Source organism: Nicotiana tabacum, chromosome 18 (genome assembly GCF_000715075.1).
Source record: "Nicotiana tabacum cultivar K326 chromosome 18, ASM71507v2, whole genome shotgun sequence".
NCBI classification, from domain to species: Eukaryota; Viridiplantae; Streptophyta; class Magnoliopsida; order Solanales; family Solanaceae; genus Nicotiana; species Nicotiana tabacum.
Window position 1 is genome coordinate 102,748,296 of NC_134097.1, and position 21,052 is coordinate 102,769,347.

General features: G+C 36.8%; 1 protein-coding gene across 1 annotated transcript; it reads left to right on the forward strand.

Annotated features, from left to right (window-relative positions):
* The first annotated feature begins 17,094 nt into the window (after positions 1 to 17,094).
* LOC107784595 (uncharacterized) lies at positions 17,095 to 20,082 on the forward strand. Its single transcript, XM_016605746.2, has 3 exons — positions 17,095 to 17,366; positions 18,392 to 18,521; positions 19,212 to 20,082. Exons 1-3 carry the CDS (start codon positions 17,228 to 17,230, stop codon positions 19,798 to 19,800), a joined length of 858 nt encoding a protein of 285 aa, XP_016461232.1. The 5' UTR covers positions 17,095 to 17,227; the 3' UTR covers positions 19,801 to 20,082.
* The last annotated feature ends 970 nt before the right edge of the window (positions 20,083 to 21,052 follow it).

Below are 21,052 nucleotides of genomic sequence, written 5' to 3' on the forward strand. Positions count from 1 at the left end.
CTTATAAGGACTGTGATCAGCTTGGAAGTCGGCCCGGAAGTGACTCATCTTGTCGACCCTTGGTATAACCTATTTCCTACCAGCTTGTCTCATAACCCGGAGAGGGACACAAGGGTAGGTTCCTCTCAAACCGATCAGTATCAGAAATGGTGCATCCCTGGATCGGGCGATGAACTCTTCAGTAGGGAACCACTCGAACATCCATTGTATTTGATCCTCAGTTAGATTTTCAAACAGCTTCACCCACCCCTTAACATCTTCTGGCTGAGCAAACATGTTGGGCATGTAGTTCATTCGCCTTGGTTGATGGAAGGCTATATGATCGTCCCAGTCTCTACGCTGAATCTCTTGCCGATATTCACCCCTTTGGAGATGCTCCATGAGCCAGAGTTGGAGTAGCAAGTTGCAGCCCTCGAAGTGTGGGGCTCCTTGTTGACACTTTTCCAAGGCTCGGTATATCTCTGCGATGATCATTGGCTCTATGCTAAATGGTTGTCCCCCAATTCCCTCCATCAAAGTTTTGGTGACCATGGCTAACCTGGTATGGATCGTTTCTTTCTTCATTGGGAACACTATCATCCGTAAGAAATAGAACATAAAGACAAAGACCCTTCAGTGAATATGCCCCAACGATGTAAGGGCGAACTCATCCAGATAAGTACGGTAGGATTTGTTGTGACCATACCTCTCGTACAAATAATCAAAGGGAATGTAGGACTCCTTCAAACATGTCAAGTCTGGATTCTTCTTTAGGCCCATCATTTTGAGAAAACCTCTACCCTTGCAATTTTCCGGCATTAACAAACTCGGTGCTCCTATGGTATACCAGCCATTCCTCCTTTTTCCTCTAGCAGAGGTGTCATCTCAATCTCTCCGAAGTGAAACATAGATCTATCACAATCCCAGAATAGAGTAGCAACTTCTATGATTTTGTTGTTGGGTTGGACCTCCAGGAGGGAAGGTAGATTTCCTAGGTATTTCCGGACAAGAGTCTGATCACTGGAATAAAGATCCCCCACCAGCTTAGCAACCTTGGGGGGATGTTTGTGACCATGCCAAATCTAGGGACTTTGTGCCTCATGTTTCTGCAAGACAAAAGGGTTAGGCCCTTACCCCCACCAGACTTGACTATTAAATACCAATAATTGGCATAAAAGCATTTAGTTCTCCAAATGAATGCACAAAACGTGATAGTGTCCGTTTGGGTTTTTGGGAAACCCAGTGGACTTTGGATAAGGCTATCTTAAAGAGTGATTATGCGGACAACATAACTGACTCGGCTAGGTTTGACCATGATGCATGCATAATTAAACAGAGTAAGGTTTCTATGGGGGTTTTAGACTGGTACCCTTGAGCGGACAACTCAAGAAGGAAAGGCACGGAACCGTCGACTACACCGTTGATCGACTGGTTTTACCGCAAATATGCCTTTGCCGAATTTAAAGGGTGATAATATCGGAAGAGTGCAACCACTCATTATAAGAGTTGCTATGGTATTTGTTTGGCACGAGTGGAATATGATGTTGAAAGCATGCTTATGCAATAATAAAATCATGTTGTCACGTATTTGCACGTTCATAAATTGATAATTACAATAATTTAAAATAGTAATAAAGGAGTGTAGTAAAGGAAATCAGTGAAAGAAACAAGAGACAAGTTAGTTTTTGCAGTAGAAGAGGGAATTAAATGCTTAAAGGTATTAAACAAATAAAGCGCAGAAGAAATGTAAAGTCACAGTAATAGCTTAAAATGGTAAAAGCCTAAAAGTATATCCCCATCAGAGTCGCCACGCTATCGTGCCCCCTTTTTCTCGCGAAATCGGGTTTATGACATTTGGGAGGAGAACTCGTTCCCTTTTGGGAATTGAGTTTAAATTGAAGAGTCGCCACCTAATGATTAAAGTGCATTAGGACACTAGGAAGAAATTGATCTAGAAAACCAGAGATTGGGTAAGGGCTAGAAATTATCTCGAGGGGAAGGTGTTAGGCACTTCTCAGGATCCACTAGTATGGTTCCCGTCCATGCTATAATTATGAATTTAAGTAACAAGTAGGCAAATAAAAGTTTCAAATATAAGGGGGGTTTTCACGTAATGGTTGCAAATAGATTAAAGTTTAAAGAAAACAAAACGAAGCTGAATTTTTGAGGAAAACCGTTTGAAAATTCTAAAAAATAAACAAGTAAAGGGAGAGGGTGGGGGGGGGGGGGTCCTAGGTTTACAAATAATATGGATCACCCCACACAACATCCGGTAATCACTCCTCAAAGAGGGGCTACACGATATGTTATCATCTGGTCATCATATCCATATCTACCCTTTCCCACCCCGTTAAGGTATTAAAGCGCGGAATGGTTTCGTTACTTATTGCATGCTATTACCCGCCCCATTCCTATCAGTCTCGGAGGTACTTGGTACTACTAATCCTAAAAGGGAAAGAGTATGAGGTTTTGCAGTTTTAAAGGACAAAATTCTAAGCCGACAATCAAAACATATATAGCAAGTATTGGGAAAGCATGTAAACAGATACGGCTCAAATAAACCTCCTTAAACCAAAGAAAGCATATAGTTTTAGCATGCCTTATACATACTGATTAGGGTCTGATTAAACTTTAAAAGGTTAAAGCAGGCTGATTTATCACATATTTTTAGATAAGAAGTCCGAATTAGACCTGCCCGCTGGTTGTAATTATCAAAGACTAGCGCAGTTATAGCTTTTACCCTAAAGCTTGCCTAGGTGTTAGGCGAAACCTATAGGCATGATATCTATTAGTTTCAGAAACAAAGATGTAAATTGATTACAGAAAGGTCACCAGTTTTAACAGAATAAAACAAGTTCGGCGATTGATAACGTGTTACTACTGACAGATTAAACTTAGAATGATTGAGGCGATTCAAATTTGGTTAGAACCCCTATAGGCATAATTTCTAAGTGTTTGTGAACTTAAAAACACTTTATGGACACAGAGAAGTGCAGAAACATGTTGTCTAGGTGTTGTTAATTTAAAACACTGTCATTGGCGTACAGGAATCCTATAGGCAGGTCATCTATATGCAGTCGATTTTTTAAGCCTATAAACTTATTTGCCTAGTGATAGATGCAGGTGCAAAATGCAGGAAGTCCTATAGGCATATTATCTATATGATAATGCAGAAGTGCAGAAACCTATAGACATGGTCTCTATATAATGCAGAAGTGCAGAAACCTATAGACATGGTCTCTATGTAATGCAAAAGTGTAGAGACCTATAGACATGGTATCTATATGAAATGCAAAAGCGAAAGCTAAAAGCAGGATACGTGAATGCAGAAGTATAGTAATCCCCTATGAACATGGTATCTACCCCCTTTTCATGCACGATTGACCCTCCCTTTTTCACTAACAACCCCAATAGTTATTTCAAAATATTACAGCCCAGAATGAATAAGAAAAGCAAAATTACATAAGAAATTAAAGTACAACCAAGGGGAGCCTAATTCAGACTTCAGGTCTGAAATATGAGATGAACCAACTTCAAGAGATCATGAACCAAAGCCTTTCTCTCATTTGGATGTGTCAGAGTTCCCTAAGAGCCTCATAGGGACTCCGGGCAGTGCTCACACCCAAATGTATAACCAGATTAGGATATAGTGCAGTGTGGAAGGGCCAGCCCTCAAGTGTCCAAGTTCAAAGGGAACTCAAGGTCCTAAGGCAAGACTCACAAGAGGGGGGCAGAACTTAGAAGCTAAGAAAGAGTGCGGGTGCAGGAGTTAAATTCTGAAAGGGGAAAGGGAAGAGGGGAATAACTTGAAATCAGTGCACATAAGGGTATAGGGGAGTAGGGAATTTGCAAGAACACAAGAAAAACAGGCTGATGGGCATACTCAGCAATGGGATTTGCTGGCACACCCTCTAGCTTGTTAGAGGTTAGGACCTCACTGATTCAGAACTTAGGTCATGGGCAACAACTCATATTGCCATGCCCTAAGTCACCACTTACAAACACATAGGGGTAATGGGATAGGGAGCAAAGATTCACAGTAGAAACAGATAGTAGAACATGGGCATATTAAGTTAAATATTGAACTCTACATAAACAGTAAGATAGCCATGGCTATAAAACTGTAAGTAAACACATTGGGGTGATGCTAAAACTTAAAGTAGGACAAACCAGTTTCAGAGAAAACAAACAAAGAGAAAGCAATAGTCTTGTAAGAGCCAAAGTGCAAGAAGACAGAATACTATAAGTGTGAGTAAGAGTTCAGAAAGAGTTGTGAATTGTGAAGTGTAGTGTTCTGAATTGAAAAGTGTGTGCTTGTGAAAAAGAGGTCATGCCTTTTTATAATGTAGAAAGCAAGCAGAAATAGGTAAGAAACTAGTGTGAAAATCAATTACACAAGGTTTCCCTCTAATTAAGGGATTCTGATTTCAAACGGGCAAAACTAATTAAGGAAATGGATTCATCAAACCTTTTTCAAACCAGCATAAAAGGGGTAAATACATAAAGATCTATTTAAGGACAGGGTCTTGGCAGCACACAGTTTTTGAAAATTAGGAAAGAAAATCAGTTAACAACCAGTAAATCACAAGGTCCGAGATTTGGTATGAATAAACCAAGTCAAAAGGATGGGAAAGATTTTAACTTAAGTAAAATCAGCAAACAATCAATTAAACCTATTAAAAAGGAATTCTGGATTAATCATAAGTTTGAAAAACTTTTTGAAGAAAGATTCTTCGCATATAAAAGCATACAGACACGTTAAACATGAAATAAACTTGTCATGCCTTTGTAAAATCGGTAGAACGAAAAAGGTTCAACATTGTAGGAAAACAAATACATCCAAACTCATTCAGAGGTTCAAAACCATTCTGAAAGAGTTAAGGGGTCTTTGAAATAAAGCCCTAGTTCGAACAAACCAGAAAACATAAAGGAGAGGGCAAGCAAGTTAAGTCGAGACATGTGTAGAGGTTTCAGAAGAGAATTGAAGCTTCTAACATGCTTCTTTCAGAACTCATGAGAGAACATGATAGCAAAGTAACATGCAAATAGTAGTAGGATTTAGAGGATAGAATGGAAAATACTGATAAGAATAGCAGAGGAAACATGCTTAAGAGGCTCTTTTAGAAGAACTCAAACAAAGTTCAGTAGAATAAAAGTAGTAAGCACACTTAAGAACACGGTAGAAAAAATACAGTAGAGAGATTTACAAAACATAATGGAAATACTGGTAGGAATAGTAGAAAAAACATGCTTAAGGAGTTCTCTAAAAGGAACTTAAACAGGGCTCAGTAGAAGGCAAACAAAGAACTTTAAGAACTTAGTAGGAAAATACAGTAGAAGAACACAAAAACATCAGAAAATTATAGCAGAAAAGCACATATAGAAGAACACAGTAAGATAGACATACAAGAGCATGGTAAAAAGAAGAATACAAGAACATAGTAGGAGCAAGTACACGTAAAGGAAAAGGAAAGTCGGAAATCACTTAAACATTTTAGAAAACCCTAGATCGGAAAAGAAAGACCTTAAAAAAAATAATTTTTGAAAGAAAAAATTGGGGAAATTGTTTGAAAATTCAAGTAGAGCATAAATATATAACAGATTTAAGATAAATCGGAGAAACCCTCGAAGGGTTAGGGTTTCAGAAGAACCCTAGAATGAGAAAGGCTTTGAAAAGGTCTCCGATCTGAGTCGGAGAAGTCAGAAACAGGCTTATAAGACCAGGATACGCCGGAGCAAAGCCGGAGATGGTCGTGAAACCTCGAGCTGGCAAAGATCTGAGTGAGAACCTTCGATAGACCCCGAATCTTCAAGTACCAGATGTACAAGAGAAAAGTGAGGCGAGTTTAAGACTCCCGTGGCCTGAGAAGCCATGGATTTAAGGTGGAAAACGGTGAGAGGGGGCTAGGGTTAGGGAAGGTTCGAGAGTGTTTGAGAGAGTTTGAGAGTTCAGAGGCGGCGGTTGGTGAGAAATGAAGTAGGGTTGGGGGGGGGGGGTGTTTGTGAATTAAAAGGAATGGGGAAATCGTGGCCGTTGATCAAAATGATCAACTGCCTGGATCAAAAGAGAAGGCCGGGCGGGTTAAATTAGTTGGGTCAGGGGCGGGTTAAATTGAAATTGGGCCGATTAATTGGGGATTTGAAATTGGGTTAATTGGGGGGTTGATTTGGGCTATAATTGAAATGAAATAGGGCTAGTGTTTAAATAGTCGCTTTTCCCCTTTTTATTTTATAAAAATAAGTAAAATAATTTCTGAAACAAATTAAAGGTACTAAATTAATTAATAATATATAAATATTAAATTAAAAATATTGGAATAAATTTTTGTAATTATAAATTCAATTAAATCTTAAAGTAGGCTAAAATTGCAATTATATGCAATTTAGTTTTAAAATGCTAAATAAATTTATAAAAAATCTGCAAAAAACTATCTTAGCTATATTTTGGTATATATGTGAGAATAAAAATAAATTATTCACTAAAATGATGATTTTGGGAATAATTATTAGTTTTTGTACTGCTAAAATGGGCAATAAATTGATTTAAAAAATCTTTTAAAAATTAGGAAAAAATATTAAAACACTTGGGCATACTTATATATGCATATATATGATATTTTGTAAGTATTTTGCATATATAAAATACATAGGGAAAAATTGGGTATCAACAGAAGGTTGTGCAAAGGATAACAGGGCGAATAGCTTCCTTGGGTCGATTCATTTCGAGGTCATCAGATCGGAGTCACTGGTTCTTTTCATTGCTCAAAAAGAAAATGGATTTTGTGTGGACCCCGGAATGTCAGCAAGCCTTAGAAGAATTAAAGCGATATCTGTCTAGCTCGCCTTTACTTCACACCCCAAAGGTAGATTAAAAACTTTACCTATACTTGGCAGTATCCGAGATAGCGGTAAGTGGGGTACTAGTTCGAGAAGAGCAAGGTACGCAATTTCCTGTTTATTACGTAACCCGAACTCTAGGAGATGCTGAAACTAGGTACCCTCACTTAGAAAAATTAGTACTTGCATTGATAAGTGCATCTCGAAAGTTAAAACCATATTTTCAATGTCATCCTATATGTGTATTAACCACTTACCCCCTTCGAAATGTTTTGCATAAGCCCGAGTTATCGGGCCGATTGACCTAATAGGCCATTGAACTTAGCGGGTATGATATCGAATATCAACCTCGAATGGCCATCAAGTCTCAAATCCTAGCTGACTTCTTGGCCGATTTTATGCTGACCCTCGTACCGAAAGTGGAGAAAGAGCTCCTGCTAAGTTTGGATATAACATTGGGGGTATGGACCCTCTTCATAGATGGTGCCTCGAATGTGAAGGGGTGCTTGTCATTGTCTTGAAGCCACCCATGGGTGATACCATTAGGCAATATATCAAAACATCGATTAACTAACAATGCGGACGAGTATGAGGCCATGATTGCAAGTCTCGAGCTAGCTAAAAGCTTGGGAGTAGAAGTCATCGAGGCCAAATGCGATTCTCTATTAGTGGTAAACCAAGTAAACAAATGTTTCGAGGTTCGAGAGGATAGAATGCAACAGTACTTAGATAAGCTACATGTAACTTTGCACCGCTTCAAGAAGTGGACTTTGGATCATGTGCCTCGAGAACAAAATAGTGAGGCCGATGCACTTGCTAATCTGGGATCCTCGATCAAAGAAGATGACATCATCCCGGGGACTGTCGTCCAATTATCGAGGTCTGTGGTTGAAGAGGGTCATGTTGAGATAAATGCAACGAGTTTAATGTGGGACTGGAGGAATAAGTATATCGACTATTTAAAGAGTGGAAAACTCCCATCGGACCATAAAGAATCGAGGGTCCTTCGAGCCAAGGCTGCTAGGTATGCGTTGGATAAAGATGGAACATTGTACCGAAGAATATTTGATGGACCATTGGCGGTATGCTTGGGGACACCGATTATGTTCGATGAGAAATCCACGAAGGCACTTGTGGGTATCATTCTGGTGCCGAATCTTTGGTCCGCAAAATTATCAGAGATGGTTACTACTGGGATAGCATGGAAAAAAATGCTAAGAAATTTTTCAAAAAATATGATAAGTGTCAACGATTTGCACTGATGATCCATCAGCCCGGAGAACAACTCCATTCGATCATATCCTTGTGGCCTTTCATGAAATAGGGAATAGATATAGTCGGCCCTCTACCAACGACCCCATTAAAACTATATTTATTTTGTTTATGACTGATTATTTTTCTAAGTGGGTGGAAGCACAGGCCTTCGAGAAGGTCCGAGAAAACGAAGTTATTGAATTTATTTGGGACAAAATCATATGCCGATTCAGGATACATGCCGAGATTGTATTTGATAATGGAAAGCAATTCATCGGCAGCAAGGTAACGGAGTTCCTCGAAGCATATAAAATAAAGAGAATTTTATCGACACCATACCACTCGACTGGAAATGGACCGGTCGAGTCAACAAACAAAACTATCATTCAAAACTTGAGGAAAAGGTTAGACAATGCAAAGGGAAATGGAGAGAAGTTTTACCCGAGGTCCTTTGGGCATATCGGACAACATAGAAGTCTAGCATGGGGCCACCCCATTTTCTCTAATATATGGCTTCGAGGCCCTCATCCCCGTCGAGGTCGGAGAACCCAGTGCCAGGTTTCGACATGCATCGGATGAGACAAATTATGAGGCCATGAATACTAGCCTCGAGTTGTTAGATGAAAAGCGAGAAGCGATGCTTGTTCGAATGGCCGCATAGAAGCAAAGATCGAAAGATACTACAACAAGAGGACCAATATTCGACACTTTGGAATCGGGGACTTAGTCCTATGGAAAGTCACCCTTAATATTCGAGACCCAAATGAAGGGAAACTAGGCCCAAATTGGGAAGGACCGTACCGAGTCCTCTGAGTTGTCGATAAAGGATCTTACAAACTTAGCACAATGGAAGGTGAACAACTGCCAAACAATTGGAACATTTCATTGCTCAAACGATACTACTGCTAAGGTATGACTTTATCCTTTTATCCATTCGAGTTTAAAACTAACTCATTACATATTTTTCATCGAAGCTACCAAAGGCATGCGATCTCGAAGGAATCATTTTTTGCTCGAAGGACTTAGGTTTTAAAGCATGCGTTTGCACTCTTTTTCCCTTAGATCAGATTTTATCCCAAATGGGTTTTACCGGCAGGGTTTTTAACGAGGCAACAACCATGTGCTACCTAAGGAGAACTCAACAGTATCCAAGGCTTCATTTTCAATCAACCTCGAATACTTGGGGGCATCATCCTCGGAGGTTATATTTTGAGGAAAATACTTCACTCCTAAAAGGGCCTCGATAGGAGAACTTTGTAATGGGGCAAACGGTCAAATGAACTGTGTCCATATAGAATAGTCGAGCCCCGATGGCAAAACATGTACGCATGTATCAATTATTTAAAGAAGCATTCTGGTTATTTCAAAAACACTTTGTGTCTCAAAGAGTTTACGATCATACGAACTCTACACTTGTAATCCATCGGGAAACGGCTCAAGAGACAAAATACAAAACTACCCCCTGAATACTCGGAGACTATCATCAACAGTCAACGCATCTGAGTCATCGAAAACTCGAACTCGTAAGACCTCAGAGAGGCATCCTCTCGAAACAAAGGCCAAGGCCAATACACTCGGGGACTAATTTTTTGGACAAGTTGGAAAGGTTATCGGGAAACAAGTTCAAGTGACATACCCGAAGGCTATGGCCATATTAAAGACTACGGTCATATAAAAAGGCGACGGCTAAAATAATGCGGCTCGGAGACGTCCGACTTCCGCCATAAATTAAATGCCTTCAAACACTTTGAAAAAACCGGTTAAATCAGACTACCCTCAGCAAAAGCAAAATATAAAGGGATTCGAAAAATTTAGCCCTCGAATAATTTAAAGGGCTTCGATAAATTCAGCCCTCGAATAATTTAAAGGCTTCGATAAACATCAGCCTTCGAAAAAACCTCAAGAGGTATTCAAACTAATTACTAATAAGGTTCTGATACGTTGAACCTTCGAAAAACCCAAACAGGTACAAAAAAACACATGCTAGGGCATACAAAAATTTTTACTAAGTCTTTTAGCCGAAAAGAGGAAAAAATTATAGCCACTTTAGAGCCCGAAACGGCCCAACTTAAAGAGCCTAAGGGCCGATGTATAAGAACCTAAGGGCCAACTTAGGCTTAAGGGCCAAAACATATAGAGGTCTAGACCTCGTGTCGCGCCCCCTTTTTCCTCGCGGAGTCTGGGTTTCGACATTTTAGGACAACTCATTTCCTTTTGGGAATTGGGTATGGAATTTGAAGAGTCGCCACCTAACGGATTTAAGGTGCGTTAGGGCACCTAAAGCAAATAACTCATAAACCGGTTTGCATTACCAGAGATTGGGTAAGGGCTCGAAATAACCTTGAGGGAAGGTGTTAGGCACCCCTCGAGGTCCACAAAGGTGGGTCCTGACCAAACTCGAATTAGGTGAATTAGTCTTCTAAGCAAACAAAGCAATTTAGACAAATATATATTACGTTTAAAACAAGGAGTACAAGGGGTCCTAGGTGTTTTAGCCTAGAGGATCACTTATATGCAATACTTGGTAATCGTCCCCAAGTTGGGGTGCTACACATAGCATTAACGCACATGTCATCTTATCCTTTACTGCCCGATTACCCTCCCGTAATTATTGTTATCTAAGCGCTCTAATAGTATCCAGTACATGCCTTATGTGTGCATTACCCGTCCCTTGCCTGTGGCCATGGAGGTGTTTAGGACCCGTTTTTTAAGGAAGTTCTAGGCTCGCCTATGTTGTTTAAAAAGGAGAAAACTAAGCGACAAACAAAAATCAGAAAGACTATCACATAAGGATACAATTAAAGGCTCATATTTATCTCCACAAATAGACAAACAATTACACGCCTCAAACAAATAGTTTTTAAATGATTTAAAAGTCCTATAGCAGGATATCTAGATGAGCACAATATATGCAGCAGTTTTATTAAGGCAGGGAAGTAAATAACTAATCAGTTTGCCTACTGATTTTATTACTTCCTGAATCTGGACAGTTTCAAACAGCAGGAAAATAGCAGTTTTAAAATCTAGAACTCAATCAACCTACAAGATTACCTAAATGATAACTAGACAGGATTTTTTATAAACCGGGTGTCTAAGTTGTAAACCGATTACTGATTTTAGCGGCTGATTTTATCTTAAACACGGTAGGCATGATTTCTAAGTACAAAAGCTGATTCAAAAACCTTATAGGCATGACATCTAAATGCAGAAATGATTTCAATCTTATTGGCATGGTTTCTAGAATGCAGAACTGATTATACAACCTTTAGACATGGTATCTAAATGCAAAATTCTTATTGACATGATATCTAAGTGTAGAAGTGATTTAAAGCTTTATGGGCGCGATTTTGAAAATGCGAAACTGGTTTATGGGGATTTTCAATACTAAAGTCTTTCTTAATCACGCAAGGGTCGAGGGTGATCTCTTCAAGAGTCGGCGGAGTCACCGGTTTGACCGGCTGGGAGGTAGAAGAAAACGACGCTTTATATTTTTTGGGGACCGTTTTGGAAGTTTTAGCCATGATTTTAAGCTAAAGAATACATGCTATATCGGAATGTGGTATTTTTACAAGAACCTGGGATTTTCTGGCACTTAAAGAGGCGGTTGAAACAGGTGATTAGAGAAAGAGATGAAGAAGAGAAAGATGTAATGAAAGAGTAAAGTTCTTTACTCAAAGGAATAGCCTTATATTTATAGAAGGGCAACGACGGTTCGACGACGCTAGTGGCCGACCAATACTGGCATACATTTAATGTTTTGGGGAAATGGACCGACGGGATGTTTCAGTCACTTTTAAAGCATGCATCACGGAAATGACGTCATCACTAAAGACTCTGGGTAAACGAGGATCAAATCGTTTCTTATCATCTTACTCTAAGAAACGCGGGGACTATCTGTATACGGTCAAAATCATATGCTTCCGATTTATAGGCTCGAGGGTTCGTCCTAGGCCCGAGTCCGGGCGAGGTCGAGTTCGAGACCGGTGGACCAGACTCGAGCTCGAAGGCAGAGTGCAATGCCCGGATAGAGGTACGAGGAATGCCGGGACCAAGTATGCTCGACCCCGAAATAATACCGTTATAGATTTGTAACAGAATAGGTTAGATTCCTGCCATGTCTCCAAGATCATGGCGCAAATCTCCGAATAGGATTGTACAATTCCATACTAGGCGGTTAGACAGCTGTACCAAGAATATTCCTTACTGTAAATGAAAATATACCTTTTTAGGGTTCCCCTATTATATAAAGGGGACCCCAATCGTTTGTAACATCATCTAATCATTGAGAAAAGAATATACTCTCTACTTTTTGCCTACTGTTCATCAGAATTATCCTGTAGATCTACTGTTCTTACTTTACTTTTCTTGCTTGATTGCTCTTATTGTTCTAAGCCCACCCGAGGTCACCGCTGTTGGGTAATATTGGTTTGATTCACTTGTCTTTTTCGTTTCTACTTCATATTTTTTTATTATTAATTGGTATTGAACTAAATCACATATCTTTAAAACCACAAATCAAATTTAATTATTATTCGTATTTTGGAGTATATATATATTTATAGCTCCTACTCTTCTTTCTTGTTTTTTGTGTGTGCAACTTTGTGTGTTATTGAGAAAAGCGTGTTATACAATTGTATTGCAAGACCGAAACTCGATGTTTCTTTGCCTTTTGACGACCATCTGATTTTGTATCGAACTGTTGTCTCTACTTCATATTGTACTAAACAATGTTGTTAGTTTGAAGATGACCAATTATTGTTTGTCTTTCACATTTGACTATTATATATAAACTGATAAAAAAGCTAAACACGGTTAATTTTTATACTTTGCTTATCGATAAGCTACGTAGCATGAGTGAATTCTATAAAATGGTCTATTAATATAGTTATCATTTATTATTAGAGTCTGCAAAACGGGTTGGGTTGGTCCTCTGAACCTTGAATCGAGTAAAAATCACGAACAGTGCAGCTTTTAATTTAATAGAGGAACAACCAAACGTATATGGTATAGTTATCCATAAAAATTAGTAGATAATAGCGAAACCTATAGACCATATGAGAGTATTGTTCTAATCTTGTGTATTTCCTTTAACCGTATGAAAGTATTTTTATATAGGAAAGAAAATTTAACAAGATTGAGTAGAATCAGATGGGATAATATAATATGTTCTATAGGGTGTTTGACTAAGCTTATAAGCTAATCAAACTGGCTTATAATATAGACCATATGTTCTAAGCTTATAAGCACCTTTTGACTTATCTACATGTTTGGTAAACACCCAAAATGCTTATAAGCCAAAATCAAACTTTTCAACTTATAAGCACGTTTAGTTTGACCAAGACTTTTACTAAATTATCCTTAGTAATATTTTTGAATTCACAAAATATTTTTATCAAAATAAATTTTCCAACTTTCTCTTCATACTAAATTCATTATTCATCCTATTCTTTACAAAGAAATTTTTTAATTTATGATCTTTTGTAAAGTTTTAAGAGTATTTTAGTCATTTTAATAAAAGAATAGCTTATGGTCACTTTTCTATCAAACACATCAACTATTTATTATAACATATTTATTCAAACACGTAAATGCTTATTTAAAAAATTAATTTCAACACTTAAAAATACTTTTCTACATTTTAAGCTTATTAGCTATTTACAATTAACTAATCCAAACGGACTCCTAGTCTATTCCTAGATTGTAGGGAAATGCAATTTTATTCTTTCCTTGTATCTGGCTCCGACTCCCATGCTAAGAAAATAAAATTTGCACATAACTCAAACCCAAAAATTACTTCAAGGGGTGAACATTTCCAAAAAAGCATATAAAGAGAGTACTTAAACACCATACAAAGAGGCTTAAACACATATTCCTCAACCAAAGTGAATCTCTAACATGTCAGCATCCTATTTCTTAGCGGTAAAAAAAAAAAAAAAAAACTAAAACTTTTATAGCTTTAAATCAGTTCATGTGTTTGTCTGTTTGAGCGAACAAAATCAAAATCTGGGTAATAACATTTTTGGTTATCTGATGAAGAATTAGAATTTTTGTCCTTTCACGTGTATGTTGAAAATGAGTCAACATCAACAAATTAAGTTCGGCCACGTCAATAATGTTAAAAAAGAAAAAAAGAAGGCTTTAAAATATAGTAATTAACTTTTACCATTGAGTTGGACTCATAATTTATTTTCTTCACAATAAGAAAGTGGGTCGACATGAAAACATTGTATTGCACTATTTTAAAAAAAAACTTAAAGCTTTTAATTTTGAGCAAAATATAAAATAGGTCGTTCGACCGAAACTAATTGCATTCGCTAATCAAAAAGTGTATAAAATATGTATATTATATGTTTATAAACGCATATATACAAAAAATATACTTATTGTCGGTTATTATTTTTGGGAACGACTAAAAACATATATTTTTCTTTAAATTTTCCAACTGGGAATTAGTACATACTTGAAGCTTCATTTTTATACGATAAAAATCACGTGGGCCTCTTACATTTTATTTCTGTTTTCCAACTGATTAAAAATTTGTTATTTAGAACCAGTCAATTAAAGGACTTCTCCTTCTGTATTGTTTTCTAGAACAAATGGGTGCTGAAAATCAGTAATGATTGACCAATTAATTATTTGTTCAGCTCAACGAGTTGTAAGTGTACTGTACAGCAGAGGATTTACATTGACGGAGAAGTTTCATTGGATGATCCAGATCAAGTTAACAACTTTAGGATATGGTTAGTTTAAGGGACAGGTTAAGATTTATTCAACGTTGTGATCCTTGCGGATTCTTTTAATTACTTGAAGGAAAAGGTGAAGAAAAGAGGGAACGGGAAAGAAATAAATAAATAAAAAGAAAAAGACAAAAGCAAAGTGGGTTCCACAACCAAATAGCCAGAATTGGAGAAATACCTGCACACAATAATTACCTTTTTTTTGGGGGGGGGGGGGGGTTGGAATATCTACCCAAAATACAGAAGTTTCTTGGGGTACACCTAGTCCTGTGTCCTCAACTCTAGACATTATTTGACCAATTAAATAAGAAGATGGTGGATAAATCTTAAATCTGAAATAAGTTTATACAAATAATGTAGAATTGCATTTAAACATGCTGTTATGAATGATGGGGGGAGGGGGAGCAATGATAATCACTAAATATATTAAATGACAATGAATGTAAATAGAGAGAATGATTCACCCAAATATTGAATGAGGTGAATGATTCTTCTATGTACAAACGAGCATGGGAATATAGGGAACTTTCTCGAATCTGATGCGAGAAAGTGTGGGATAAACAACAAATCGAATTTTTGTGGAAAGGCAATGATAATCAATAAATATATTAAATGACAATAAATGTAAATAGAGAGAATGATTCACTCAGATGTTGAATGAGGTGAATGATTCTTCTCTCTGACAGTGATGTACAAACGAGCATGGGAATATATGGAACTTTCTCGAATCTGATGCGAGAAAGTGTGGGATAAACAACAAATCGAATTTTTGTGGAAAGGCAATATTTGTAATTTACTTGAGAGTCAACTTCTCATGAGAGAACTTATCATATAGAATATTACATGCTCATTTCTTCTCTCTATCTCTCCCTTTATATGAGACATATCCCTTATCTAACATAAAGTACAAGTGTAGAGAATATTCAATGGAATATTTCCCTGAAATATCTTGCTACGAAACTAGCTGTTATGGCCAACCTAAGTATCCGACCTCGACCCAGATTACTCGGCTCACCAATTGGTTCCTTTGATCTCGAGTACGACCTCGACCTAATCGGCTCTTAGTAATCTACCTTTGAGCAAGATTTCCTTGGTCATATTTATTAAACAATAATCAATATAGAGAGGGGGGGGGAACCAAATGAGGGGGGAGGGGGAGCAATGATAATCAATAAATATATTAAATGACAATGAATGTAAGTAGAGAGAATGATTCACCCAAATGTTGAATGAGGTGAATAATTCTTCTCTCCGACAATGATGTACAAACGAGCTTGGGAATATATGGAACTTTCTCGAATCTGATGCGAGAAAGTGTGGGATAAACAACAAATCGAATTTTTATGGAAATGCAATGTTTGTAATTTACTTGAGAGTCAACTTCTCATGAGAGAACTTACCATATAGAATATTACATGCCCATTTCTTCTCTCTATCTCTCCTTTTATATGAGACATATCCCTTACCTAACATAAAATACAAGTGCAGAGAATATTCAATGGAATATTTCCCTGAAATATCTTGCTACGAAACTAGCCGTTATGGCCGACTTGAGTATCCGACCTCGACCCAGATTACTCAGCTCGCCAATTGGTTCCTTTGATCTCGAGTACGACCTCGACCTAATCGGCTCTTAGTAATTTACCTTTGGGCAAGATTTTCTTGGTCAGATTTCGACCCATACACACACATGCACAATCACCAGGTATTTCAGAAAATTAGGTTTAAGTTATACGTAAAAAAATAGTTATACCAAATCATTTATAAAATAATTACTTGCAAACTTTTATTATAGGTATTATATTAGTAATTTCTTAACTTAATAAAACTGACCGATAATTAATTAACCAGCTATCACATATCAAAATTCGCTAATAGTGTAAAAAATCTTTCCACTATCTAAATAGATAATTTAAATTTTTGCAAGAATAAGAATGAATTAGTGGTGTCTGTCAAGTAGGTTTAAGCCTGCTGAATGACATAAGAATAGGGATACTATTGGTGCTAGATCACCGTTCTTGTCTCTATTGGTTCTAGCTCCAAAAAATTCTCCGAAATGGACAACTATTCTATTAATTAATTATATATAAGTATACTTGAGTCAATTAGATGATAAAAAATGTGTAATTTCTAACGCTCCATTTTACCTTTTATCCCATTTGATTGAGGTATTACTGGAGCTCTACAGGGACAAATAGTCCCTTTTTAACTTTTTTTGTTTGGTTTGTTTTCATAACTCAGTGAATAATCTCAACTAATCCTCCCTTTAAATATCTGGTCGGCTAATCTCACCATCAAGTCTTCCTTGACCCTTCTTCTCTCTACAAAGAAATTAAACAAAAGTCAAATGTCTTTTTCTCTTACAAGTTTCTGAAAGATATATAGTAGTACTATCTTCTCCAATTCTCATTTGTTTGAAAATGGGGTGCAAGCAATTAGTGGACAAGCAAAAGTCAAAGCACAAGAGGGGATTATGGTCTCCAGATGAAGACCAGAAGCTCAAAGACTACATCCTCACCTATGGACATGGCTGCTGGAGCTCCGTGCCCATCAATGCTGGTTAGCTTATTTACTTCACATTCTGCAATTTTTTATGAAATGCCACACACTGTTGCTTTTGTTAAATTTTGCCGATATAGTACCAAAATTTGTCTCTTTACCTCTTATATATTGAAGTGTAAAGCTATTTTGTCTATCCAGAAACCTTTCTACTTTAAACACGTAAGAAGATATTCATCGAGTTAGTTTAATTAGGTTTCTCAATCTCAGAACAAATTCCAAGTTTAAGAGCTTGAATAATTTCATCCAGTACAATAGCTCTTTTAATTGTGCTATTCTAAACGTGCATGAGTACAAAAGGAAAAAAAAAACAAGATTGTTATATGATATCCTTGATGATAATAAAGTTAATCATCATCATAATTGGTTGCCCTTTGTTTATTCTTAATGCTGTGTTTCACTAGTGATTTCATTCAAAAAGTAAACGAATTATATATCCTAATATCGTATACTACATTCGTTTTACTTTGTATGCGGTTATTTGAGTAGGCACAAAGTTTTTATTTAAAAAAAAAGAGAGGACGGTTATTGGAACTTGTGTACGTAGTACATGTCATGATATTTTTGTGGTTATAAGAGTATATCATTAATATAAACCAAGATATTTAAAGTTAATTATTTCCAAATAAAATGTGCCATTCATTTCGAAACAGACTAAGAAGAAATGAGCACCACATTAAATGGAACATTAAATGGAACAGTGGAAGTATACAAACTGAACGCGTGAATGTTAAAAAGAGTAAAATATATATAATATTTGATTACGTATATAGCTTTGAAACTCTTTATTTTATTAAAAGAAATATGGAAAAAGATAAATAAAAAGACTCCAGCTAATGACAAAGCTAAGGTACATCTCAGCCGAGTTTGTTATCTTTGCCGCACTAGTCGGGAATTGTTTATAGGAACAAAGTACGACGGCAACACAAGTCAACAAACAATAGAATTTTCTGTTTTTAAGGAGAAATTCAAATCATTATCGTTGACATGTAGTGTGGTATTCTTATTGGTTAATTATATTATAGGGTTGCAAAGGAATGGAAAGAGTTGCAGATTGAGGTGGATTAATTATTTAAGGCCTGGCCTAAAGCGAGGGACTTTTAGCACTGAGGAGGAGGACACAATTCTGACCCTTCATGGCATGTTGGGCAACAAGTAAGAAACTTTGTCCCTTGGATAATTAGTCCTCTTTGTACTGCAATAAATATACCACAATATATGTCCAATGAGTTTAAGTCATTTATATTAAGTCATTATCAATGTAATTTAACTATCTAAAGAATGTTGTTACTTTAATTTTTAGGTACAATAGTAGGTTTGTTGTTGTAGTGAACTGATGTTGTAAACAATTTAATTTTTACATTATCAAAGCGCACATAATTTAAACTCTTGTCCAATAACTGTTTAGAATTTGAAGGGATTGAGAGCGTCAACAGGCGCCCCTGTTATTTTAAATAAGGATCATACAAGAATTTAATAAAATTAAGATTCTTGTAAGTTGACTTTAGATATGCCTCATTTGATAATTGAGAATCCACCTACTGGCTGCAGTTGGCAAAAATTGCAGACTTTTTCCAAAATAGCGACTGTAATTTGGTGACAAGTGAATATAACTTGACATTGATTTATCCCAATGTCTCATTTCTTGGAATCAAGTGAGATTGAGAAAGGACATTCTTGTTTAGTACTCAATAATTTAAGGATGTCTAGTCAGTTATATAGTACTGTAAATCTGCGGTGAAATATTATACGGAGCATTTTTGATATTAAGAATTAATATAGTCAATTCAACTAGCTAGGAATTGTGGCGTAATAAGTCACTAAACAAAGGTTGTACATCCGCAGGTGGTGTCAAATAGCACAACATTTGCCTGGAAGGACAGACAATGAGATAAAGAATCATTGGCACTCTTACCTAAAGAAGAGAGTGTCTAAAATGGCAACAAATGAAACTGGGCAGGCTAGATCGGGATGCACTAGCCTGCATAGTGGAAATAGAGAATCTTCACCTTCTTCAATAAAATTGGCTTCCCAAAATTCAAGTCCGGACTCATTAGCAGATAGTGATCAGTCTGCTTCACTACTGGTTGACTTTGCAAAAGAAAATTGCAAAAGCAATTTACCAAAAGTCTTATTTTCTGAATGGTTCTCGTTAGAACAATTTAGTGGTCAAGAAGATTTCAACAACACAACCAATCAAGATCTTTCCAAGAATAACTTTGGATGCAATGATTCGGTGTTCCCAGATGCTTTCATGCAATATGTTCCACTGATGAATGAAACTACCTATGGGAATCACATAAATCAAGGTTTTCACAGCGGGACTGTGGATGGAATATCCCAAACACCACTCAGATTTCAGGATCAGATCTCTGCTAATGGTTTTGAAGAATTTATATCAGGGGAATTTAACATACACGGCCATGTGATGTAAATATCTGTTCTTCTTTTACAACTTCTAATTGCTTTACCAAATAATGTTAGTAAATTGTTTGGAGCCAATAAATTCAACGTTGTTCGAACTTTTCAAAAATGTCTCTGGATGCGTCTCAGATACTCTAAAAGTAGTGCATTTTGAACGAACCGATACGCGTGGCGTGGGGCAACATTTTTACAAATTCCGTGCAAGATAGCCAATAATGCAGGACAACTAAAACCTGAAATATTATGTCCTGTTTTTTCCTCATAGAGGTGAGAGGAAACAGTCAGCAAGGATTATCTAGCAAGCTGGGGATCATTTTTCCGTTACATGTTAAAATAGACGTCTTTTCCAGTGTCAATATTTTACAAAGTCCAAGTAAATCCACTTGTAATAAACTGAGAAATGCCCTGTACAGGTGACTTTGTCCTCAGAGAATTTGATTTTGAAATCAACCTATAAGTATTAAGATGGGATCCATAAAACGAAGAGCAGTAAGAAGCAATTAATGACAATTAGGAGGATTGTAACTCGAGAAGTAATTCGAGGAGCTTCCATTATTTTTTCCAATCATTTCTCGCAACAGTTTTGACGCACATATTTGAGATCATAAAATATAATGCAAAATATGCAATTAAAACAAAGCAGACTCTCATTAACGACATGAAATGGTTACCTACTATTTAGTCTTCTTTATATGTTAATTGTAATAATTCCGTGCCAAATATCTAGGATCTTCTGGATGATCAGCGTTTTAGCTTGATAAATTTGTTGGGCCTAGCCCGAAACACGACTAATCACATACTTACTACTTAATATAGAGGATAAGAAAGTATAAAAAACTGTCATTCTTTATGAGTGAGTATATATATTTGAAGGGCATAGGAGAGGCGATGTGGCACTCTCCAAAGCCAGGATTTCAATTTATCTATTTCTCATTTTTAACCTTTTTTCTATTATTTTGCTTTCTTTCCTCTTATTTGTAAATTTTTTGTTGTTTCAGAAAAAAAAAAAAATCAAAAAGTCACGTCCCTTCCATTAAAACCCTTTTAATTACACTGCCTCTTCGATTAAGAAATCAAAAGCCGTTCCTATTCATTGATAATCCTCTTAAGTACACCTCCGTATGTTCCTCTTCTTTCCCGTAGGACACAGATCAGTTTATCCTCTTTTCATGGTGTCATGCCGGGGAAAAATGTAATAGAAACTGCAATCACATATGATAGCTCTCTCTACTTCGCTTTCGTTTTCAAACAAAACTTGCAGA

Coding starts and splice junctions, on each gene's coding strand:
- LOC107784595 (XM_016605746.2), top strand. CDS start 17,228: ATGGGGTGCAAGCAATTAGTGGACAAGCAAAAGTCAAAGCACAAGAGG. Junction 17,367..18,391: donor CTCCGTGCCCATCAATGCTG/GTTAGCTTATTT, acceptor ATTATATTATAG/GGTTGCAAAGGAATGGAAAG. Junction 18,522..19,211: donor CATGGCATGTTGGGCAACAA/GTAAGAAACTTT, acceptor GTACATCCGCAG/GTGGTGTCAAATAGCACAAC.